At 44.1% G+C, this 26,795-nt stretch overlaps 1 protein-coding gene across 1 annotated transcript in view; it reads right to left on the bottom strand.

Annotated features, from left to right (window-relative positions):
- Positions 1-6,322: 6,322 nt before the first annotated feature.
- Positions 6,323-26,795, bottom strand: part of CACNG6 (calcium voltage-gated channel auxiliary subunit gamma 6) — a 168,643-nt gene continuing 148,170 nt past the window's right edge. The window contains exons 2-4 of the mRNA XM_088457382.1: positions 16,342-16,416; positions 11,062-11,199; positions 6,323-6,891 (exon numbers count right to left, since the gene is read on the bottom strand). Of these exons, the coding sequence (XP_088313508.1) occupies positions 6,665-6,891; positions 11,062-11,199; positions 16,342-16,416 (440 nt within the window). The 3' untranslated portion in view covers positions 6,323-6,664. The remainder of the gene's footprint in view (positions 6,892-11,061; positions 11,200-16,341; positions 16,417-26,795) is intronic.

Here is a 26,795-nt window from a genome sequence, read left to right on the forward strand (position 1 = left end):
CATATCATACTTCTGCACTGACTCTCCCGAGTCAGTGCACACACCCCGAGCCCCGGCGGTAGCAGGCTAGCAGCGTGACTCTGAGTGAGTCGCTCACAGCTCCGCCCACCACACTGCTGATCATATGCTTCTGCACACTGCACAGTGCAGTGCACACACACCCCGGCCCCGGTGTTAGTGGCTCCCACTGACAGAGAGGCTAGAGAGGTGGCTGTCTCGACACACCAAACTTTGAGTGACTCGAACATCTAAATGATTTGAGTCATTGTGTCGAGACACTCACTCAGTAACCATCTCTAATGGGTAATAAAGATCTTAGAGATCTTATTAACCCATTGCTTTAGTTAAATCACTCCCAACAGCTGCAGAATATGCCGGGTCACAGTGACTCTGCTGACTGCCGCTGCGTGTACCCTGGAAGCTGCTGTATGTGAAGTAACCGGATGCCGGATCACCTCACTCTGCCCCGCCGTTAAGCTCGCTGTGCCCCCCCTTGCTGCTGGGCTGCTCACCTTGCCTCCCCCCCTCCCCCCGCCGGTTTGCTCGATGCCCCCCCCTCAAATCAACAGTCTGCTCAATGTGCCCCCACCTACTGCCACCCCCACCGCTGCTCTATCTGTCTTGTAGTGAGCTGCTTCCCCTGTAGCCGCTCACTCTGTCCCTGATATGCCGGTGCATATGGACACAAGTCCAGCTTGCCAAGACCGGGGTACAGCAGCAGAAGACAGGATCTCGGGAGCAGCCTTTTTCGGATCAACTTTTTTGCTGTAAACGTAAGTATACATGAATTGTTACTTACCAAAGCTATATATTGCATCGAAGCGATATATAGTGAAAAGTAACAATTCTGATTTCTCATTCTTTATGAATAGACGCCAAAAGCTGTACTTTGCAGACAATAAAGTCTAAAATGACATTATTAGCCTAGACAGTAGTGTGTACAGTATGTTTCCTTTTAGTCAGTTATTGTTGGGTTACTATACCGATGCTGGGATCCAGTCAAGATGCCGACAAACAGGATGGAGGACATCAGGATACCGATGTCAGAATCTTGATGCCCTTCAGAATACCGATGCTGGCATCTCGAAGAGATCAAGATACCGACGTTGGCATCCCGACTGCCGGCATTCCAAAGGTAAATATGTGGGTTAGGCTTAGGGTTAGGCCGGGGATGGGGGGTTAGGTTTAGGGACATGCCGGGGTGGGTTAGGGTTTGACACCAACCGGGGAGGGTTAGAGTTAGGCTGTGGAGAGACGGTTTAGGGTTAGGCACCACCAGGGGGAGGTTAGGGTTAGGCACTGCCCGGGGAGGGTTAGGTTTAGAGTGCAGAGGGGGAGAAGAAGAGCTAGGTTACCTACCAGCCCCTGTCTGGATCTTCACCATCGGAATGCCGCTGTCGGTCTTCCATCCGCCAGCATCCCGTCCGCCGTTATATCATATTGATTCCCTGATGCTACCGCACAGCTATCCCTGCTACTTTTCACCATGAAATTAGATTTATTTTTTCCACATGGGAAATGGACACTAGCGGCAGATTCAACTACTCTTCCTCTTTTGAAGAGTTTTGCCATTACATATTGGTATAATAACAGTTATTTATAGCTGATTATTTATTTCTAAATTATCTTTATACCTGTAGAATGGTATAAAGTCTCCTTAGTATTGCACTAGCTTTGGACCCTCCATGTCTTGATTTGCCCGATCAGGACCAGCTTAAGGGATGGGCTGACAAAACCCTTGTCCAGTGCACTGTGGCCTCGGGGCGCAGCCGCAATCATCTAACCAGCATTGTCAAGGTCACCACTCACATATAAAAGTGCATTTGTATTAGATAGGCATCTTCTTCTCCAGTCCCTATATGTTTGGTGTGATGACATCACGCCTGACATTCATGAGGACTCATGCCTAAGCGTCTGGCGTTCTGCATTCCTTGACCTCATTCATTGACTCAGAGTCAGACTCGAAGGGGAGTGTGTGACTGGCACAGAAGACTCAGTGGCGGAGTCCTCTGAGTGACACATGGCAGTGGCTCAGGCTGGCTGGTCTGACACTCCTAGCTCCAGGCATGACCAGGTTACAGGTGAGGCTGGAAGGGGATGGGAAGTATATGATATCTTACTTGCTAACATCTGCTTTATCCAAGCCTAAGCAGGAATGTCTTTGGTTCATTCTATTTCTCCTTCATCCTAAGGACCCGGACGTGATGTGGAGTTAGTGCCGAAGTGCGGTTCCATGCCCTCACATCTGTTATTTTGTCTCAGCTGGAGTATCTGGCCACTGATAGTAGAAATTTGTGCGCTCACCACGTTTTGGGCATTGTGGCTTGTGTCACTCACCACAGGTTACTATTCCCCCTCTATGTCCACGTGGATAGTAACTGATGACATCAGGGTCTTGGGGTAACTTAGTGCTCTATGGCAGATTTATTGATGACTTGTTTATCATTTGGAATGGGGACTTAGATTCTGCTTCTTCTTTTCTTATCTTCTGCTTCTTCTTTTCTTTCTTATCTTATATTGTTTCTGCTTTAATAATCAGCCATCTTGATCGTTTTGTCACCATACATGGTATATACGTCCTTATGATGATGATGGTCAGGAGCAATAGCAGATGGGCTACATTACTGTGGCACTCAAGCTAATGTGGAACTACAAGTTACAGCATGCTGGCAAGCTGGAACTTATAAATCTATAGCTACTGGAAAGAGGTTCCCAAGCATATGATACATCACATGAGGTAATTATAACGGTGTGTACATTATTCAGCTACAATCCATATCAGCTGTGGGCCTCTACAAGGTAGTAAGAGTTCAGTCTGTATGTTATTGCTTTCAGGAATGACAAGCGTCTGTTCCATTGAGTAAGAGGAAGGTTCACTTCTTACTGTAGTTCCTGTGCAAATACAAACACCAGTTCCAGGTCTGCCAACACTCCCTGCTGGTCTAGATCTTGGTTGAGTAAAAGAGGAAATGACATTTACACAATCAAGACAAAAGCTGGGGTCACTTACATCTATACCTATGCACTTACTTTTATGGGTCGACCACACACACTTGCATTGAAAACCTTTGTGGTCCATCTGCTCAGTCAGTGTTCATGATTATTATTATTACCATAGTGAAAAGTGCACAAGTGAAAAGCAGGATTCTGCTCTGTGCAAGTTAGTAAATAATGATGAAATTAAAATGCAAGATTGTTTATTTCTTACTCAGCTTTCAATAAATAGATCGCTTTAGCTACTGTAGCTACAACATGTATTGTAATTTGTACGATGTATTGACACAAATAAATAAGTCACTCTCAAGTTCATTTTTGGTAGCAGGTGCATGGTCTAGAACCGGCCCTGTTCACCATGTGCATCTAGATTTTTGCTGATTTGCTGACGTGCCTGAGGTTTGCAGTGGACCAGGAGGTATCATGTTGGTGGTTCTGTCCACAGGATTTAAACCGTCAATATTAAATGAAAAACACACCTGGATTTACATTAACTATTATTGTCGCTTTAAATTGCAACCACTAACAAGCTGCTGGTAATACATAGCTCACACACACAACATTATCATTTGTAAATAAGACAACCTGGATGGTCTTTATGATTAGCAGAAGACATAAATGAGACTAAACTGAGAAGTATTTTATGAGAAAGACTGGGAAAATGTATTTAATGAAATATGTGACAGTAAAGTAACAAGAGGGTGGACTTTGTTGTGAGACATAAACTTTTGCATAGTCTGCCTCTGGAGAGCTGTATGTCTCTGCACAACGAGGCGCTCTCTTACTAAGGTGGAGATGTATCAGCCCTTCAATAAAGGATAAGTGGAGATGTAACCCATAGCAACCAATCAGATTATAGCTATCAGTTCCTATGCACAAGAGAAATGATATCAAGAGTCAGATTGGATTGGTTACTTTGGGAAAACATCTTAAATTAAGCTTTAAGAAAGTTTGATAAATACCCCCATAGTGTAGAGAAGTCTTCTGACAGTGGAAAATACAGTAAATGTGCATCTTTATCTATGCTCCCGCCAGTAGTACTGGTACAAATTCCAGGCACTCTGCCATGTCCACCAAGTGTGCTTTGTATATACAGGTTATATATGGGCTCATTTATCAATGTGTTTTATCATACACAACAAGTGATAAAACTTGTGCGTATGATAATGGTGCTCCAGCCAATCAGCTCTTATGTGTTATCTGTTTGAAAAATGACAGTTGGGAGCTGATTGGCTTGAGAACCATTCATCATACGTAACGAGTTTAAAACTTTTTGTGTATAATAAAACTTGTTGATAAATGGGCCCCATAATCTCCAGAGACAGGTTCATACTAAGGGGCTGATTCTGAGGCGCACGTACAGTGGCTGTATATAAGGACCACTGCAAAAGCCTTATTTACTACCTCATGCTGTTGCGAGCATCTGTATGGCTAATGCTGGGTTCATGTGTCTAGAAGAGGGAAGCCGTGCCGCCCATTGATTTTACACCAGCCACAACAACCCAATTTAGGTGCAAAAGATCAGCCCAAACAGGCTTCCCTTCTCAGTACACATGACTCAGAATCACATGGACACTCCAACGATACTCCCATGACACGACATTCCAAGGCGGTTCGGTGCACTTGCATTATTGCCCCCCACCCCAAGTGCTACCCCAAAACTCCCAGTTACATGGAAAGGCAGATCCGCCATGTTCCGTCTGACTCAGAATAGGATAGACCTATGCAAAATGTGTAATTAAGCATAGAGATCCCTCCAACTCAGAATCAGGCCCATAGTGAATACTGTACATATTACGGTTGATGTATCAAGCAGTGAAAGGAGTGAAGAAATGTAGTGGAGAAGTTGCCAATAGCAACCAATCAGCTTCAAGGTAACAGTACATTCTATGAAATGAAAGGTAGAAGCTGATTGGTTGTTATGATCAACTTCTCCACTGGTCCATTTCTCCACTGTTTTCACCGCACAAACTAATACTTAAAGACAGTAATCACATTGAAAAAGCATTTATTGTGATCCTATAACATTTGCATATTTAAGACAAATCAATTCTTGCAAATAATGTCTTATTGGAAGTCTGTCTCCAACTTTATTCACTTTTTACAGTGGTTTTAAGTTATACAGAAAATATATATTTCTATGGAAATGCTGAAAACACAAACTTGTAGCAGCTTTATCCCTTGTATGAAAGCACATGGAGAGAGGACAATAGTAGATCCTTGGGAAGTCTGTATTGTCTCTTATAGCATGTATGTACAGTAATGCTGCAGAATGTTGGACCCTGCCTTCGCAGTGCACAGTGTGCAGTTCTCAAATGAGTTAGGGAGTGCATTATCCCCTTGTCACAGCTCCACTCATCATAAAACAGCATGCAATGGTCTATGCCTCCAGAATCTTGGTGACTTTCACTCTGAAGTTTAGGAAAAGTAACATTCAAAGAGAAAAGTGTTGAGGTGAGTTGAGCTGATTTCACAGTCATTAATGAAAGAACTAACAGAATAAAATGAATGTTGGTAATAAGTTATTTTGGGCTACAAGATGTAAGCCATTCACAGGCATGTACACTGCCAGCAGCCTAAGCATTGGCACATATAGCGATAAGGATTTTGATATACTTAAAGCTGCACCTAGGTAAAGGCAGTGGTGAAAAAGCTTCCTAGCCAGAGCTTCAGGAGAAGCTATACGCAACCATTTTTCCGTGGATCCTCCATTCTTCATATAGCACCAGCCAATAGCAATGTGAAGGAATCTGTGGGACCAATCACCAGGCACAATCAAGGGATTGTGAGATTGTCCTTAAACTCACACTACCTCTATGCTGCCATTTAATTTGTTTCATTTATTTGTTTGTAATACACAAAAGGCAGAATCCCTGGGAAAATGGCTACATGTAGTAGCCCCAGTGACTCCTGATGAGGGCAGAGCCCATGTGATAATGCAGCTTTAAACAATGCTTAGTGTAAGATAAATCTGACAAAATAAAGCAAAGGGGGAATTAGCACTGTCTACATGTACAAGCACAAACATCACGGGATGAGTAACTGCGACAGCCAAGTTTATAATTCTTTCATGTTGAACTTGATGTCATGGAAAGTGTATAAGCCATTGAGACCTGGATGTACAAACAAGTATTTGTAAAGCCCATTGGCTTATAACATACATTGCAAGCAGCATCCTTGGTCATATTTCAAAATGGATATACAAAGTAATTGTGATTTGAAATTTGCAATGCATGGCATATTACTATAGTTCAATGCAAACACTCACCAGAATAAAAATAACCTTTAATAACACAATATAATATAACACAAAAAAAGAATATTGTTTCTATACAATAACCCTCCCCTCCCCTCCCCTTACCCAAATAAAATACATTTAGTTCTGGATGCTATAAAGCTTATTTACAAAAGGGGGAAATGAAACATCCAGTCTGAAATAGGATACAAATAGCATGTCCTTCTGTTGAAGCCTCTTCCTTTGCAATTGCCACAACTCCTACAGTCTGAATACCGACTGTTAATCTGGATCAGGTGCATAAAATTACAATGATGTAAACAAACAACTGTCCTCATTTTGCAAAGGACTTTACTTGTGGGGACCCAGCCTCGTTTCATGGTTCTCTAGCTCACATGCTAGGAAATTAGGCAGTAACGATCTCCATTTATTTTCTTATGAACTGCTTCCTTTCTTCATGCAGTATTCCCAAGGTTTTTTGGGCAAAGATGGCAACACTAGGAACAAACAACATATGCCTCCAAATATCAAGATGGCCCCCGCCGCTAAAGCACATGCAACTGACCATGAGTATTCGTACTCTAGCTGTACGTTCTGATTGCTTGCCATGAGCCAGCTGACAGCCTGACGAAATATCATCATGGTGATTAGAACAAATATACCTGAAGAAAGAAAAGAAATGTCATGACGAGAAGAAATAGAAAACTTTTAATTTCCTCCAGATTTCACAAATCTAGTATAGTTTACAGAGTAGAAATTGTGAATTGAGATTTGCCTCATTCCACTCCTTCAAGCGTGTTAGCATGTATGCTAAAATAAAAATAAGCCCCTCTCACCCACATGATTAACTTTAAAAAAATAAAAAATAAATATTCACACAACACAGGGACCAAAAAAAACATATATACATTTTATTTATATTTCTTTTTTTGGGATCAAGTTTTGACGAGAGGGAGGGCAAATAGCTTAGATGTGAGGAACAATTGTCAACCATGGTTTAAAGTTCATAGCTGACACATTCTAATAGGTATATTTACTAAAGTACGGTTTTATTGAAGTGAAGGTGTTTCCCATATCAACCAATTAGATTGTACTTATCATTTATCTAGCACCTTCTAAAATATAATAGTTTAAATTTGATTGGTTGCTGTGAGCAACATCTCCACTTCTATAAACCCGCACTTTAGTCAATATACCCCTAAGCTTCTATGGTTTCTATGGTTTGCGACAGGTCAAAAATAGCCAACAAGTCTACACTTGATCAGGGTAAGATCTGTCATACCATAATTTTTTTTTAGATGGGTTGGGTACGAGATCCCATCGGTCAGAATCCAGACGCCGGGATCTCGACAGGGTTAGGATACCGACACCTGTCGGGTAAGTATCCTAACTCTACCTCTAACCCTTCCTCCCCAGACCCTAAACTTAACCCCCCCATAGTGTCTAACTCTAACCCTCTCCCTCTAGTTTCTAACCCTCCCCCTAGTACCTAACTCTAACCCTCCCCTGACACGGTACCTAACCCTCCACCCTAGCCCCACTACTTACCATCGGGATGCCGGCACTGTGACCCTGACTGGTGTCGGGATTCCAGTGCCGGCATTCTGAGCGACGGCATCCCACACGCTGGTATTTCAACTGCATCCCCTTTAGATTACCGGATTGATTATATATTTACGTGGTAGATAACCAACTGTGATAAAGTACTGTTAATTATTTTGCAATAGTTGCTGAAAAATGATTCAATTTTCAATTATATTTTTGAAATGATGAATAAACCAGTACTTAAGCATTCAGTATTAGTAACATAGTTACACAGCATGAATAATAATGGATAACATTTTATGGTGGTGATTCAATTAAGTGTGAATTAGCTGTATGTAGATGTGAATATGCAAAAAATGTGCACATACAGAATTCTGGCTCAATTAAAATAGTTTCCATGTTTGTGTGTAAAGAATGTAAACATTGTTACCACACATTTTCCCAATTACCAATTACAATGTATAGACAGCTGACCAGGAATCTTCAAGTCACGTTGTAGAAAAAGCTGCTACATAAAAGTATTTCAGAGTTCGTGTCAGGTTGTGGCCTAGGATCGGCCGTTACTCACCACAGTGCTGGCTTCCCCTGATCCCTTGAGTGGTCAGACGTCAGGTGCGGTGACGGGTGACACGCTGAGCATATACTTAGGGCCATGTGGACACCGATGAGCTGCGCTGTGCCTTGATTGCTGCAGTTGCCGTCATGGATGCAGCCATGACAGTTCACATCACCTGACTACCCTTTACCCAATGGTAGTATGGTGGTGGTCAGCTGACACTGTCTACCAATGATCTGCTACCTTAGGGTATAAAGCCAGTCTCCGTACAGAAGAAAGTTGCCTGTGCAACGTTGTCGCTACCTAGTGTATACTTGCTGTTACCTCGTTCCAGGTTCCCTACATGATTTCCTAGAGTTACAAGTGCCAACACCTTGTACAACAGTGTGTCCGAATATCTTGCCTGTGTGCCATACAAGTGCCAACTCCTTGTGCAACAGTGCGTCCGAACATCTTGCCTGTGTGCGATACAAGTGCCAACTCCTTGTGCAACAGTGCATCTGAACATCTTGCCTGTGTGTAATACAAGTACAACCTCCTGTCGCAACATTGCATGAAGTACCCCTTTCCAGTGTACAGTTACAAGTGCCATTCCTTGGCACAACAGTGCATCCAAGCACTTGCCTACATACCAGTACAAGCACCAGTTTCTAGTGCCAAGGTACTTCTTTCAGAAGTATATCTCTTGGGCCATTGTTATATTGTCTCTATTCCCACGGTATCAGATACCTGACCAAAGGGCCGTGACCTGCCCTCTGGGTGCAGCTTAAACCCATATCTCGCTTAGAAGGGTCACTGGTGAACACCTCCCAGTTGGTTAGACTCCGCGCCTTTGGACAGGTCTTACCAACGTTTGATATTTGTGGATGAGGAGATCATATATACAGGCCCCACGCCTCCCACTCTCTCCTCCAGGGACCTCAGCTTCCATTCCCTCAGTAGGGGATTTCACTAAGCCAAACGTGACAGTAGGCCACAATTTAATGTTTTAATTTTTATGTAGGGTGCTGTATCTACTCAAAAGGCTGACACTGATAGCTGAAGAGCTTGGATCATAAGCTCCTCCAAATACTTCCTAGATACCAAAATTTCCCATAAGAATTGATGGTAGACATACTGTTATTGTAAGCAGGCCCGCCAAGAGCCGTGGCGGGCCCAGGTAATAGGGGGCGTGGCCTAATCGTGGGAGGCGTGGCCACGCCCCCTTGCCAAGAAAAAAAAAATATTTGCAGAAGCGGCGCTGCACGCTGGAGAGAGGGGGCGCTCTGAGCCACCTCAGCCCAGGTAAAGCCAGGGGGGACACGATCAGTGTGATCGCTCCCCTGTACAGGCATAGGAGACTGCTGTGACTGCTGCTCAGCAGCCACGAGCAGTCTCCAACTGCAGCTCAGCACACGCTGTGTGCTGGGCTGCTGTGAGCGGGGGGAGTGGCGCCGGACCTGGGTCCCCACCGGGCCCCTCAGGAAGCCCGGGCAATCTGTACCCGCTCCCCCCCCTCTCGGCGCCCCTGATTGTAAGCATTTCAAGGCATAAAAATAACTTTTATCCAATTTATTAAAAAAAAATTTCCATAACTAATTTAAGTTTCATTTCTGTCTTGTTTTATCCCAATAACAGAGTCCCATTAGGAAATTAGATTCCTAATCAAGCCCCCAACTATGCAGTTCTAAGGATGCTCTGCCTGGCATCCTCTGACATTCTGGGCAGCTCTACCCGATGCAGCGGATGTAGTTGAAATCCTGGCTGTCAGGATAGCAGCGCTCAGAATGCCGGTGCCAGAATCCCAACACCAGTCAGAATCCCAGGCCACAGCAAGCCAAGGCACTTCCAGCCCTCAAGGCTGCTACCAGCCCAAAGGCCGCATCTCATCTTACTGGCCCACAGGCCACAGCCAGCCAAGTCATTTCCAGCCCTCAAGGCTGCTGCACAACCCAAAGGCCACACCACATCCTACAGGCTCACAGGTTTCAGCCACTCTAATCTGTGTGTACATACTCCTGGGATTTTCTCGCATGAGCTATAGCATAAAATTGCTTAACTCCGTGAACATCAGCATTTCTTGCATCTCTGAGTCAGGTCCAGAATCACATAGCGTACAATCCTATTACTAACAACTTCCCCCTTCTGTTTGCCCTCCCCAGTTGTATCTGCCCTATAGCACAGGTTCTCAAACTCAGTCCTCAGGACCCCAAACAGTGCATGTTTTGCAGGTCTCACAGAAATGCAAGTGAGATAATTAGCTCCACCTGTGGCTCTTTTAAAATGTGTCAGTGAGTAATTAATACACCAGTGCACCTGCAGGATGACCTGGAAAACGTGACCTGTGTGGGGTCCTGAGGACCGAGCTGAGAACCACTGCTCTATAGTATTGTTTTCTCTTATCCCTTACCCTATAAAGATTGCGCAGATACAGATGTGTCCTTCTCCATCTTGGCCACATCAGCAGCATACGTGTAAGCGAGTCCCTGCTTGTGAATTACCGTGCACCCACATGGCACAGTATGCCACATTGCAGCATGGATTGCGCCATGTGATCCTATGGTATCGCAGGTATGAACGTCATGCACGCGCCCTCTAGCATGCACTTATTTTCAGCATGCATACCGGGTCGTGCCGCAGCACCGGCCAAGATGGAAAAGGACACATCTGTAACACCGTATTTAGCACTTTAACACAAGTTTACACAATTTTAACAGTTTTAATATAAATGTATAAAATACTGTTTCCTTACCAGAGAGAATGAAAAAAAATGATGCAGGCTTCAGGAGAAATTCAACACCTTTGCTCAGAACCATAGTAATACAGATTGATCCCATTACCATAAGAGTTATACTCAGTAGAGATAGAACAGCTGCAGTAATATTTAGATCTGTGGAAGGTAAATATAAATGAATACCACACAAGAGAATGAATAACATTCCTTATAATTTACAAAGACTGCATATAAATGTTCACTGTGTTAAAACAATGTATTATTATCTCATATAACAGTAGCACATTAATCCATATTATATCCATGAGATTCTGCAAACTCAGAGTACATGTGGCCAAATATCAAATATACTGTATGAATTCACTTCTTCTAACAAACCTGAAAAATAACTTTGCTGACAACCAAAGTAAAGCATTCTGAGACCATTCATGTGTGGGGTTGCTTCTCAGCCAAGGGAGTGAGATCACTCAATTTTGTCTAAGAACACAGCCATGAATAAAACAGGTACCAGAACATCCTCCAGGAGCAACTTCTCCCAACCATCCAAGAACAGTTTGGTGTTGAACAATAATGGCAAAATAAGGCAAAAGTGATTACTAAGTGGCTCGGGAAACAAAACATTGGAATTTTGAGTCCATGGCTAGGAAACCCCAGACCTTAATCTAGGGCCGGATGTCCCACTAGGCAACCTAGGCGCTTGCCTAGGGCCTGTGGACGGGCCTCTCTGCCCAAAGAAATCCAGCCAATGAAAGCGCTCCCAGAGAAGCACTGAGCGAGTACCGCGTGACGTCATGCCACGCAGTCCCGCCTACACTCCCAGAGAGTCCCGCGCTGCTGTCTGCACATTGCTCTCTCAAAGAGTGTGTGTGCAGTCAGTGTGCTGTGGCCATCTGCACATGAGCGAAGGGTGACACTAACTCACCGTAACTGGGTCCGCCACTCACCACCCTATCCGAGCTACTCCAACTAGCTCTGGCCACAGCCTCCCCCAGCAGCCACTCTGCCAGCCTGCCAGGCCCACCGCCCACCAGCAGCAATCAGCAACAGCAGCACCCAGCAAGGCCAGATAGGTAGGGTATAACTCTAATGAGCTACCTGCAAGAAACTGTAAAAATTGCCTATATCACAGTAGGTGTCAATAGGTCAAGATACACATATTCATATCATATACAAACTCTAAATATATAAATATGTGTATCTTGACCTAGTGACACTTACTTTATACATACGCAGGTTTTACAAAGTCACTAGATGATTATATATTTTTTATATATATATATATATATATATATATATATATATACCAAATGTATGAGAAAGGGCACTAATAACGATTTATAATCTGCAAAAGATAAATAATCTCAGTCTATTATTTTTGGTGATTCAATCTTTTAGTAGAGAAGGATACGATGATGGCCCAGAAGTCTTGTTGTCCTCTCTGAAACTGTATAATTCCACGCTGTAACCTTTGTCTAGAAGGAATTTTTTCGTGGATGACCTTTTACTAGAAATGAACCCTCACACCCAAAATATAATGAATCAACCATTCATATGGACATGAGTATATTTATTCCAATATAAAATCTTTTTTGATAAAAAAAAATTTTCCTTACAGGATATTTATCATAACATAAACAATGAAGCACAGCATTTGTTTTACAAATATTTTTAAAAAATATTTTTAAAAAAGGTTTCCCCACCTTTGTATTCTTTGATTCACAAATTAGCGCCCTTTCTCATACATTTGGTGTGTTTTTCCAATCCTTCTAACAGGGGATTTTGTGAAGGGAGCAGCTTGTGAACTTATTAAGTACTGGTATTTATTTTCTATACACTCTATTGTTAAAGCGCAAGTTGAAGGTATTGTCTTTGTGTGATATATATATATATATAAATATATATATGTAGTTTGGAGAAAAACTCCGGGGGGCACTCACCAGGCTTCATAAAAGTATTCTTTAATATATCCTTAGAAAAAGTTACAAGAACAGCATATAATCCGACGTTTCGGTCCTATAGCATGGACCTTTGTCAAGATATAGGACCGAATCGTCGGATTATATGCTGTTCTTGTAACTTTTTCTAAGGATATATTAAAGAATACATTTATGAAGTCTGATGAGTGCCCCCCGGAGTTTTTCTCCAAACTAACCGGATTAATGGGACGGAGTCCTACATGGGTTGGTCACCCCAGCAAGTTGTTCTAAAACAAGTCGTGAGTGCAGACCTTCCGTTGGTTATATATATATATATATATATATATATATATATATGTGCATTCACAGAGGGAAAGCGCAAACGTGAGAATAGTAAAAAAACCACAATATTTAATAAAATCTGCTCACAAACATCAAAGTTAGAAGTTTCACGTGTGATCTGGTGGGTCTGTAAACTTAGCCGGACATCTTCCGTACTCAGCGACCAGCCGCACACCGCACTGCCTCCGGAAGTAGACAGATGACTGTTCCACAGTCTCACAGTTCCTGGCCACGCCCAACTAGTTTCGTCAGAGACTTCATCAAGGGGTGTGGTTTGCAACCTCTACCAGCACTTATTTATACTGGTCTTCTATTATACTTAATTAACCCTGCATTAATTGGCTCACATCTAATACACATATCTGGCTTACAATAAAAGCTTTCTATATCGATCCAGTCTAGTATAATGAGCTCTTATACAAATACATAACATATTTTTTTTTTAAATTACATTGCACAGAATATAAAAGAGGATAGCATTAAATACATCATTACAATCATATATCATATTCAGATGTCTTTCAATTAATCTATTAATTAGCACACTTCACAGACTATTACTTTATAAAATTTCAACCTAAAAAATTGTGCTTTCCCTCTGTGATTGCTTTCTAGTCTGTGTATACCTTCCTCAAGCATAAGGAGGACTGGGATTAAGCATCAATACATTTTAAGAGAAAAGAAAGAAAAAGTCTGGATTTTACAGGACACCATTGCGCAGAGTGTGGACATTTGTACATATATATATATATATATATATATATATATATATATTCCACAGACAAAAAACCTTACGGTTTTACATTTCCCATTAAGGCTTCTTAGATATGATCTGAAATTTCACAAGACCTACTGAATTTGTGCCACTCAAACTAAAAAAACCTATTAAATTATGATCATTAAGACTGACGCCTTAATGGACGTGTTCCTTGCGCAATACAGGTATGGTGTGCCATCACACCCTGTGGTTAACTGCAGATTCAGCACTCTCACAGAAAGAGGTTGCTGTCACTCACAAAATGGTGGAGCTGCTAATTTACAGAATTGTGTGCTCATTGGAATTCACACATGCAGTCTATGCAATTGAGGTTTGAGCAGTTATTTGGTGTGTGATAGTACATAGCAGTCTAGCTTTTTGTTTTTCACACTATTTGTTTGGAAAGGAAAAATTCACAGTTTTTTAACCATTAGTGTACAAGCTGCTTTGTTACAGTAAAACCAAGGGCCGAATTCAATTACAGGCTAAATCGGCCGATTTCACAGTCGTCGGTGAAATTGGCCATCAGAGGGGGTGTACAAAGGGTTTTGAAAGGAATCTCCACATTTTTAGCAAAAAATAGGGATTTTGCTAATTTTTTCTCCATATCTGAGAAGGAGAAATTTTTTTCAGTCTTTCACAAAAAATGGCAATAAATTATTGCGGGTGCAATAATACCACAGAAAGATCAAGCGATTATATAGCAGCTAATTGAATACAGCCCTAAATGTGTACACAAAAAACGCTATAAAAAACTATAACAACTCAACGACCGAAAAAGAGATGGTCTCACAAGCTACAGAACACCAACTCCCCAGTATATTACTGTAATATTGTTGCCTGTCAAACACACACAATTTTGGCAAAGCCCGTAATTAAAAGTGGAGCACGATGGAACTGTCCTTGGGACCTCACACCCACCTACCCTTATGTTGTATATTAAAAGGACATGCACAGTTTAACAAACCAAGCACTTCAGAGACAAGGACTAACACTTTGTTGTTGAAGTGCTTGGTTTGTTTGGGCCCCCACAAGACAAGCTACCAATGGACTTAAGGCATTTAACAGTATTGCTAATCATCTCTACACTGAGAAGATGTCATCATCATCCTTATCCTCCTCACCCTCATCAGTGTTAACATCATCATCATACAGTATTAGCTCAACCCCACTGGAATCCACTGCTACAGAAGTCACTGTACTTTGTTGCAATTGGCGGAAAAGGTCTTTCACATAGAATTAGTAGCTCATTTTTATGAACATGAGTTTTTCCACATTTTGAGGCAGTAGTCTACCATGCCAATTGCTCTCAAGGTTCCCGGCTGTGGTAAACACTCATTCTGATGGCACACTGGAGGGTGGGCAGCTTAAGTACACCAAAGCTAGTTTGTACAAGGTCCCACCAAGCCCAGCCATATCCATCCATAAGAGAACCACAAGTTCCAGAATGCCCTGGCATTTATGGCATGCTAGGTCATGCTTTCCACATGTAAAAATATACATTAAAACAACAGACACAGAACAGAGTATTTTAATGAAATAAAAACTTCCCGACACAACTGTCTTTGCTCACCTACAATATCTTCCAAAGGGTACATGCAGATTCCATACTTGGCAAAAAAGAAACCCGCATAGATGGTGCACGATTTGCCCCGTGAGGAGCCACCATTTATCAAAGAGAAGCTATTGTATTAGTTGTATTCGCCGCCAATCAGTTCCTAACTGCCAAGTCACAGGCTGTGTTTGAAAACGTACTGTCTGACTGGTTGGGACTTTATCTCCATTCACTTTCAATTCCTAATTATTTAAATGTATCTCAAAATGCTTAAAATCTATTTAATCTAATAAATATGAAAAAAGAGCATAAAACTAGTGAACATAGTGCCTCTCTATCATCCCAAATCCCAAGTGAAGGAACATTAGGATGGTCTTTAGTACATTAGTACATTTACCAGTAATAGGATGTGGCATCTCCCCCTGTGTGACCTCAGCACTCAGTAGCCTACACTCTGGACCATCCTACCCCTTACCACCCCATTATACTTATACCCTGTCCCCAGTCCTCTTCTCCTGTCATTGCGGCTGTGACACACTCATGCATGTCACACTAGATAGATAGATAGATAGATAGATAGATAGATAGATAGATAGATAGATAGATAGATAGATAGATAGACTTTAATTTCGCTCACCTTTTTAATTCCATTTGAGTTCTATGAGAAATCTGTATTATTAAAGATCATTTTATACAACAATTTATTGTAAATGCAAAATGTAACTTACCTTTATGTGTGACACGCTGAAATATGTATGCATTTTCACCAGTAGTGAAGAACTTGAAATATGAACAATTAGAATCTATAAGAGAAAAGATGCACAACTAAGTAATTGGTGTAAGTAACAGCTACAGTATATACAGTTTGTGCATAATTTATTGTATGTGGATTTATCTGCACACAGTCTCATATAACATGCAGCGCCCTGAATGTTACCACCCCAGTGTATGCATACTGTGAGTCACAATATTTGCCTTAAAACAGACATTTCTCATAAATACAATTAACCATTAGAGACACCTGAACAGGCCACATACAGAATATGTTCCGTTCCCTGCAAGGCACAGCAGTAACATTTCTTTTACATTGTCACTGACACATGTCTGCATGAATGAAGTCAGTCACCTTCTATTCAGGTATGCAACATAATGAGAGTGAGCACACCATGTACACTGTACTGACTGGAGCATGCTAACAGTGCTCCTGAGAAACTTCTGGCAACATCATTAAACTGATGGATATTCCAGCTTGCAAGACAGGCTTCTGATTGGCTCTGAATGATCACAAGACTAGCAGACACAGGGACTGATTCAGAGATGGACGATTTTGCACAGAAGCTGCGTCTTTGGACATAGCCGAAATGCAAAAATACCAACAAGAATTTAGTTCAGCCTGGCGCTAATGCACGATGTAATAAAATATATATAGTCCAGCTGCATTCACCAAAGGGCCTGTGTGCACCCTAAAAACGGATTACCAAGGTAATCACAAAAAGAAAACTATAAAATGGAGGTGTTGCACTTAAGTAGATATAAATAATAAATGTAATAACTAGACATGGCAGAAACCAGAATCAAGACACCAAATATAAATTGAGAAATAGTTCTTTATAAAATATCAATAGCAGCAATGAAATACAATACAATAATACACAAAATCAATAATAAGAACTAGTTCTTTGCTAGAGATCTGTACAGACTAATCTAACTGATAAAAAATACCTGCTACAATAAAAATAGGTTCCCTATTTAGGATCCATTTATATAGAACACTCTGGACCTCATTCAGAGCCGCTCGCAAAATGTGAGCGCTCGCTCTGAATGAGGGTGGCTGCTTTTCTTTTGAAAGGCAGCCTCCTGGCCGCTCGCTAAGCTGTAGGTGGCTAAGCTAGCGAGTGACTAGGTGATGGTCGCGATGGTCGAGACCATCGCGACCAATGGGGCTTGCGACGAGACCCTTGCGGAAGGGTCTCATCTACCGCAAGCCCCAGGCAGTTTCCTGCTCTAACAGAGCAGGAAGCTCCCTACTGACATCACTGGTGATGTCAGTAGGGCCGCCTACAAACAGCAGGCATTCTTTTGGGAACGCCTCCGTTTGTCTGGCCACCCCCCCACCACGCCTACAAAACGGGGCGAGCTGTCGATCAACATCGACAGCCGCCCTTTTTTGTAGCGAGCCCCGGAGTGAGAGAATTTCTCTCTCACTCCGGGGCTTGCGCAAGCGCCATGTGCACGGCCCCACCATCGACCCGCTTGCGAGTGCATAGGCGCTTGCGAGCGGGTCTGAATGAGGCCCTCTGTACAAAGAACAGAATAATCTCACTGGAGAATACAAATATGAGTCATTTTATAGATGTGCAAAATAAGCAAATGTCTCAGATCCGATGCCTGCGTCCGAAGGCTCAGGATCGGATCAATATTGGTCGCAATGCTTGCAGCATCGCCCATCCGAGTAAGCCTGAGCTTGTGCGTGTGAGACCAGTAAAGATCCAGACACTGACCTCCACACTCCCACAAAATGCAGGCATCGCCGCCCCATCACCGTCATTCCCTGTCAATCATAATGCGGCTTGGCGGCACTGCGTGCAAGCTCATGGTACCAGTTCTGCACATGACCAGTCTCCCCGCCATTGGAGATGGTTTGCCTACATCTCTGAATCAGACCCACAGATAACATATTTAAATGAAGAACAAAATACACATGCACAGATAAATTTGTTTTATCAGGTGTTCTGCATCCCATCAGTACATTTACATTGTAATTAGGCTTTTATCAGTATAACTGATGTGAAATTTTTCAAGACAGCATGAAATGTCCACTCTGATAGTCATCTAAGTATATGTCCTAAAATGACCTAACTTAGTGTATACTGTCAGCTTTTGGGAAAAGGTGTATCTATAGCCACATACTGTACTTATAATACGTCTTTAATTGGAGCATACTGATTATTACATGTAAGTGCTTCTACTGTACATTGTTTTGCTTAATGCCTTTAAGTTTTACATTTCAATTTATTTGGCGAAAATAATTTTAGAAGACTTAAACAAATGGTGTTATTTGATATGTTACTAATACACCGTCACTTTTTTGAAATGTGTTGATCACTTCATAAATCTTTGTGAGTAATTACACAATTCAATTTTTATAGATAAATATTATGTCACTTTGTGAATTCCTATAATTCTAAATAATTAATAATACAAGCTGCATTGTGTATACTTGCCATTTTTAGGTTTGATTTGTTTTGTTCAGTAGTTTAACATGTATTTCTCTGAAAAACTTGATTTAATGCAGCATATATGGTATTTTAGCATCTTCAAAACAAATACAGGTTGAGTCTCCCATATCCAAAATGCTTGGGACCAGGGGTATTTTGTATAACGGAATATTCCGTATTTTGGAATATTTGCATAAAATAATGAAATATCTTGAGAATGGGACCCCAATATACACACAGAATGCATTTATGTGTTATATACATCTTATACACATAGCCTGAAGGTCATTTTATACTATATTTTTTATAATTTTGTGCATCAAAAAAAGCTTGTGTAAATACATGAAATTCATTTATGTTTCATATACACCTTATATACACAGCCTGAAGGTTATTTTATACACTATTTTTAATAATTTGTGCTTTAAACAAAGTTTGTGTACATTAAACCATCTGAAAGCAAAGGTTTCACTTTCTCAGTCATGCTAAAAATATTCCGTATTTCGGAATATTCCGTATTTCGGAATATTTGGATATGGGAGACTCAACCTGTATATTGTTCCATAGAATTAGCTACTCACATACTGTACTCTCTGGTTTTTTACTAGCATTTACTTGAACTGTCTGTGGAAGTAATCTTGAATAAAGTGCTCTCACATTTCAATAGTGAAACAACTGCATCTCATACACAAAATGTTCTGTAGCTATATTATGTAACATGATGAGAAAAGATTTGGGTTACACATTCCAAGTGCTCAAATTTAAATTTCATTTCTATCTTGTAGTTATATAAAATAAGTGTATTATGCTGAATGGTTCCTAAAACACGTTAATTGAGCATGTCAAGTAAAAATCACTCATAAAATGTAAGCATTTTAGTAGATTAATTCAAAATCCAGTTTTGCTAATACTTCTAAACTTATCTAGAACTGTTCTAGATAAGTGAACATAAATGTGTATGTGTGAAACAATATATTTTTTCCCCTTAATACCTTTCAATGAATATCCTCTACTATCCCCTCTTGAGCTTTATGATCTCAGTGCCTGATTCTGCAAGGATCGCAATTGCAAAGCTGCACGCAGGCTATAGACATGATGTATGCACGCAGGCTATAGATATGCTGTATGCACGCAGGCTATAGATATGATGTATGCACGCAGGCTATAGATATGATGTATGCACGCAGGCTATAGATATGATGTATGCACGCAGGCTATAGATATGATGTATGCACGCAGGCTATAGATATTATGTATGCACGCAGGCTATAGATATGATGTATGCATGCAGGCAACTTTGCAATTGCGATCCTTGCAGATATGATAATGCAGCAGGAGACATTACGCCCCCTGTGCATTACTTAGCCGAGCTGCGTTGTCCAACACAACATCGGATAATCTGTGTAACATCGGCCGGCTAAGGTGACCCATGGGGTCATGCAGCCGGCCGCCGCAGTTGAGAGGAAGAGGCCAGAAAATCTCCATCAATCGACGGAGATCCTTGCCTCTTCCCCCCCCACCAACGGCAGTGACATGCTTCCATTTCAGGAAACGGAGGCCATCGCTGCCCCCTCCCGCCCACAAACGGCAGCAGACTGCCAATCACTGACAGTCTGCTGCCAGTCTGCGAAGCGGGATCGCATACCTGTTTTGCACATGCGCAGAACGGTTCATGTGCCTGCACAGATTCCCGAACATCGGGTATCTGCGTTCAGTAATGCACTAGCGTGCGCTGCTGGATCAGGCCCTCCGTCTGCGACTGCCCTTGAAACAGGAAATAAAACAAATATTCTACTAGTTTCCCCGGAGATTTGGCTTGTGTCCACAAATCACAGATTTTGGTATCTTTACAAATAAGCCTTATTTATTAATGTAAAATAACAATGTTTCTATGGGTGTCTCAACCTTCACCAGGATCTTACCAAATACAATATAACTGTATACACAAAAACATATCATTGAATCAACTAATAAAGTGACCATATTATGTGTTGGAGGAATGCCTTCCATGATAGTTTAATATAAAAGTCGATTTCTTTACATTTGAATGATGCTGTAATACAGAATAAGGGGTATATTTACTAAAATGCGGGTTTTTAGAATTGGAGATATTGCCCATGACAACCAATCAGATTCTAGCTATTACCTTCTAGAAGCATCGATATCCTTAAAACCTGGATTGTTAGGGTGCCTTGAGGAACCTCTGGGTTATTGCATTATCTATTTCTACTTTATCTCTCTCTTTGATAAATATACCCAGGGCCGCCATCAGGGAGGGACTGCTGGGCCCGGAGAGAGCTGAAAGAGAGGGGGGCCCGGACGCAGCGGTGTTGCGCCGGAAGCCAGGTACAATTGCTATACATCGCCGGCGGCATGTATGGTGCACAGCCGCGAGCTAGCCAGAGCTCTCAGAACGGCAGCCAATCAGGAGCGGCCGCTCCTGATTGGCTGCCGGTCCGCGAGCTGTGATTGGCTCACGACCAGCACCATATTAGAATGCCGCCGCCGGTGCAGCGCTACTGGCAGAGCCACACCCGGGCCCCCTCTCTCTCTCTGCTTTCTCTTCAGCCTGCTGCAACTCTGGTGGGCTGGCTGCGCTAGCGCGCAGCTGAAGAAATTCTACAGGTACACTACCAGTACTGTAACATAATCCCTGAGTTAGCCCAGTGCTCCCCCCCAGTCCAGCCAGCCGTCCCTGCCCTGTCCACTCCGTTCCAGCCATTCATCCCTGCCCAGTACTTCCCCCTTTAGTCCAGTCAGACTGCCCTGTCTCCCTCCTAGTCCTGTCAGCCTTCCCTGTCCTGCCCCTCCCCCAGTCCAACCAGACTTCTCTGCACTGTGCTTCCCGCACTAGTCCAGCCAGCATTCAATGTCCCCCTCCTAGTCCTGCAGCCACCCCTGCCATGTCCCCCTCCTAGTCCTGCCAGCCACCCCTGCCATGTCCCCCACCTAGTCCTGATAGCCATCCCTGTCATGTGCCACCCCCCCATAAATCAGGACTCAACATTGCTTTACAGCTGTTTAAACAAATTGGTGCACCACCCCCGGTGTAGCTCCGCCCACCTCTGCCATACCCCCCTCCCCTTAATTAAGTCCTGACTTTAAAGTGTGCACAGTATGTAGTAAATTATAGTTTGTACTGCAATAACTGAAGACAACTCAGGGGCACCATTAGAGGGGTTTCTCCTTGCTCAGAAACCCTCCCTGGTTGCTGAAAATTATTGTATATGATTGTAAATCTTCCCTGTCATACAGAAACTTGGGGCACTGCAGGAGGCTGTGAAGAGAAGGTAGTGGTGGGAATAGTTCAAGAAGCAGCAGAACAGACAATTGAATATTCGAATGCTTGAATAAGCTTGAGAAGATATAAGCACACTGTTTGTTATTTGGTACAGTACTAGTTAGAGCTGGTTTTGTTGATAGTTTGTATTGGTTGAGGTCAGTTGCCAATCATTATTTGATTAGCCTATTAACTGCCCCGTCGAGGCGGGGTTTAACATCTGTATTTTAAGGCTGGAGGAGGAGTCAACTGCCTCTTGCCATTTTTGTGATCAGAGTGACAAGTACCTCTGTTATCTGAGTGATAAGTACCAGTATCAATTTATTCAATTTCAGCTTTCACTATCTATATTTTCTTTCCCTTTCACACAGCTTTTGTCTCTTTCCTCCTATTCTTTTCACTCTCTTTTTTCTTCTCTTCCCACCCCCCCTTTCTTCCTCTTTACTGTCTTCTCTATCCTACCCCCCATTATTAACTGAGAATGCCCCATCCCCGCCGTAATGCCCCCCCTCCCTGCCGCCTGGCTGAAGCGGCCAGACCATTATCGGTCGCCGCGGCCTCTCCCCTTGCCCGGGGTGCGCGCCTGACCTCAGTGCGCACGGGCCCCCTCCCCCCTCCCGCCGCCGCGGCAGCGGGGAGCTCCGGCGCTTCTCTCCCACCCGCCCCTTCGCCATCCGGCCTCCGGGCTTGGATGGCGAGGAGCGCGGAGAGCGCTCCCAGCACCCCCCGCCAGATCATTCTGCAGGGCATTGGCGGGACCGCCCGCCCGGCTCCCCCGGCACCTCCACAGGCGCGGCTATCCCCAGCGGCCATTTTGGACCACGCGGGGCCCTGTCTCCCGCCCGCCGCTGCGGCTGCAGTGGCAGGCGAGTTTTATATTATAAACCCGCCAGGCCCGGCGGGTACACAGGGACCCCCAGCTTTAATTTGACCCAGGTGGCTTTAGGGGCTGTGCGCCAGGCCTCCTCGGCCGGCAGCCACGCCCCCTCGCCTCCGGCGGCCATTTTGGATGCTGAGGAGATTTTTACCTCCTCAGATTCCCCCCTCTCTGTCTTAGGGACTGGAGGTTTGGGGTCTGCCACAGCGCCTAGGGCGCAGGGCTATCATAGGTCCCAAGGTAACGGGCCCGCAGATTTGTTGCACCGGCCCCCTTTCATGCACTTCCCTAGGCCGTTGGCGCAGCAGGATAGAGCCACCCCCTATGGGGGCTCTTGGCCCAGATTGCTGGCTCCAATGTCACCCCTCCCACCTGCTGCGGCCTGCGCAAATGCGGGGCAGCAGTTCTTGAATTATGGGCCTGGCCCCGCCCCCACCCCTCCCTTTGGATTTTCACCTTATTTTAGCCAAGGTGTTTACCAGCAGTCGATCCCAAACCCGTTCATGGGTCCGAGCCGGCAATTTTATGCCACCCCATACGGGCAAGCGCCGGGGTTTTTTCCCCAACAGTTCATCTCCGCCCCAGGCAATTTTGTACCCATGCACCAGCAGTTTCAATTTAATCCTGGGCAGCATGCAAGCCAGCAGCTGGTGCGTCAACCCGCCCTTCCACAAGCCCCGCCCCCGCCATCCACCCCAGTGGTGCGTCCACCTTCCCCTACTCTAGCCCCGCCCCTACCACTTTCCCCAGCAATTCCTCCTCCTGCGCAGCCCCTATTATCTTCCCCGCCACAGAGCACAACCCCCGCGACTGTTGCTGTATGTCCTCCTTCGGCTCCCGTTGCTAACGCAAATGTCTCGAGCCCGCAGGTTACATTAAGTCAGCCACTAGCATCCGGGTCGTCGTCAAGGGATGTCGTTACTGATGTAAGCGCGGTGGGCACGCCGCACAACGAGAGTCAAGCCTCCTCCTCTAGGCATCTGCTCGAGGTCCCGTCGACGTCTGGAACAGGTGAGACGAATATTGCAGTTCCTTCAATTGCGCAGTTATCACACTCTGATGAGTCTTCAGACTCCTCTAGTTCTGGTGAGAGGCCGCGCAAGCTCATGAAATACTTTGTGCAGCAGTTGAAGGGTAAGGGCAAGAGTCCCAAAAAAGCGGGTAGTATAGCGGCCAGTTCGGCTCCAGACGCTTCGGGGGATGCGGTCCATTGCTCAAACACGGCAATATTAAGGGGAGTTAGGTCAAAAATCAGAGAGCGAATTCGTAAGGGTCGTTATGTTGACATGTTCGCCATTACTCATGACGCTAAGAAGGCGTTAGACGCAGCAAAAAAGGGGGGAGTGGCAGCTGAGGAGGCCAGGAGGAGCTATCAGAATTGGCTGACTGGTATATATGTGTTTGCTGCATGTTATATCGAGACACGCCCAGCTGAATGTCTGAATGTGCTGAAGTACCTGCATTTAGTGCAGGGTATGCAGGTCTCAGCTAGGCATAATGTTTGGAGGCAGTATGATGAACTGTTTAGGAAAAAACAGGATGGCCAAAAGATTTTAAGTTTTGGGTTCAAGGACGTAGAGGTATGGCTGGAGGTGACGCAGCAGGCCCGATCAGCTGTCGAGCCTGCGCTGGGACGTAAACATCCCTTTCCAGCCTGCCCCGGTTATAATACCGGAGGCAAGGGGAAGTGCTACGCTTTCAATAACGCCCAGTGTAGCAGAGGGGCCAGTTGCCGCTACCGGCACGTGTGCATGCTTTGTGGGGGAAGTCACACTGCAAAGGATTGCAATCGCCCCGGTGGTTCCGTAGCAGGAAAAGGGGATCAGCGTACAGGTGCTAAATAAAGCAGTGTCTCCAATTAAGTTGGAGATATTAGAGCGTTGGTTGAGGCGTTATCCTCTTAAGGAGGACGCGGCCTTCCTACTACAAGGTTTTAAAGAAGGTTTTAGGTTACCACTAGTTCGTCCAGTTTTAGTTGTAGCTAGACGAAATCTTAAGTCAGCTAGGGATTTTCCAGAGGTTGTGGCGGAAAAGATAGAGGTGGAGCTGAGTTTAGGGCGCATGTGTGGCCCTTTTTCCTCACCGCCTGTGGAAAATCTTTGCATTTCCCCACTGGGCGTGGTACCAAAAAAGGAACAGGGAAAGTTCAGGTTAATACAACACTTGTCTTACCCGGAAGGAGGGTCAGTTAATGACGCTTTAGACCCGGGCGATTGCAGTGTTTCATACCAGTCATTTGAGGATGCACTTGGTATCGTTCGGGATTTTGGTAAAGGGGCTTTGTTAGCAAAGATCGATGTTGAATCGGCCTTCAGGTTGCTCCCTTTGCATCCCGAATCATTTAAGTACATGGGTTTTCGGATAGGCGATTCCATTTACATAGATAAGTGTCTACCTATGGGCTGTTCTATTTCTTGTTCCTTTTTTGAGTGTTTTAGCACCTTTTTGCAGTGGTGTCCGCAAGCAGGCACTGGCCATTCGGGCGTCACTCATTATCTTGATGATTTCCTGTTAGTAGGGCCGGCCGATAGCGCAGTCTGTAGTGACCTGCTTTTTTCAGCAAAGGCGCTTTTCAGTTCGTTGGGCGTTCCCATTGCTCACAAAAAAACCGAAGGCCCCGTTACTAGTTTATCTTACCTTGGTATCGAAATCGACACTGATTTGAGTTTATGCAGGCTCCCCTGTGAAAAGGTGCGGAAGATCAGCGAGTTGTTACTGCATTTTACATCAGTTAAGAAAATAACTCTGAAGCAGCTGCAGTCGCTGCTAGGCTTGCTAAATTTCGCTTGTCGCGTCATTCCCATGGGTAGGGTTTTTTGCCGAGGCTGGAGCGTGCCTCTGCAGGCGTCAAAAAGGCTTGCCACATGGTCCGCCTTTCGGCGGACATGAAGGAAGACTTTAAGGTATGGTTAAGATTTCTACGAGAGTTCAATGGGGTTCGCATTTGGCTCGCTTCGTCTGTAGCCAATCGCGAGCTTCAATTGTTCACAGATGCGTCAGGGGCATTAGGTTTTGGAGCATTTTTTGGTGGGGAGTGGTGCGCGGCAGCTTGGCCTGAGTCGTGGCATTTGGAGGGTTTGACACGCAATTTACTCCTGTTGGAGCTATTTCCGATTGTGGTGGCGGTGGAGCTCTGGGCTTCAAAGTTTAGCAATCGGAGAATAGTATTTTGGTGCGATAACTTGGGGGTGGTCCAGGCCATTAATAATCAGAGGTCGGTCTGCCCCCAAGTGCTCAGGCTGCTTAGGCATTTAATTTTTGTCTGTCTGTTGAGAAACATTGATTTTAAGGCCAGGCACGTTCCTGGTGTGGAGAATGAGATAGCGGATGCCTTGTCACGGTTCCAGTGGGGTAGGTTTAGGGCATTGGCACCGGCTGCCAGGATTCATGGTTTGCCTTGTCCTGATATTGTCTGGCAGATCATAAATCCGGCATGGAGGGACTCGCTTTGAGGGCACTCGCTCCAGGTATGAATGGCAGGTTTTTCTTGCAAATTCCGGGAAGGGTAAGGAGCTGCATGTCAGTATGTCTGAATTTGTGTGGCAGGGGCATGAGAGTGATCGTTGTCGGGCGCCTTAGCTGGCATTTCGTATTTCTCGCGAATGTATGGTTTGAATGATCCTACGAAGTCATTCATCATTTCTAAGGCGATGAGAGGCTGGGCGAGGGAACAGGCGACTCCGGGCGATTCCCGTAGGCCGATAGATGTGTGCATGTTGAGGGATTTAGTTTTGGCAGTCTCAGGAGTAGCTAAAGGTGAATTCGAGGCGAATTTGTTTAGCTTGGCTTTTGTGCTGGCATTTTTTG

Source organism: Taudactylus pleione, unplaced genomic scaffold, assembly GCF_031769625.1.
Source record: "Taudactylus pleione unplaced genomic scaffold, aTauple2 ptg000041l, whole genome shotgun sequence".
NCBI classification, from domain to species: Eukaryota; Metazoa; Chordata; class Amphibia; order Anura; family Myobatrachidae; genus Taudactylus; species Taudactylus pleione.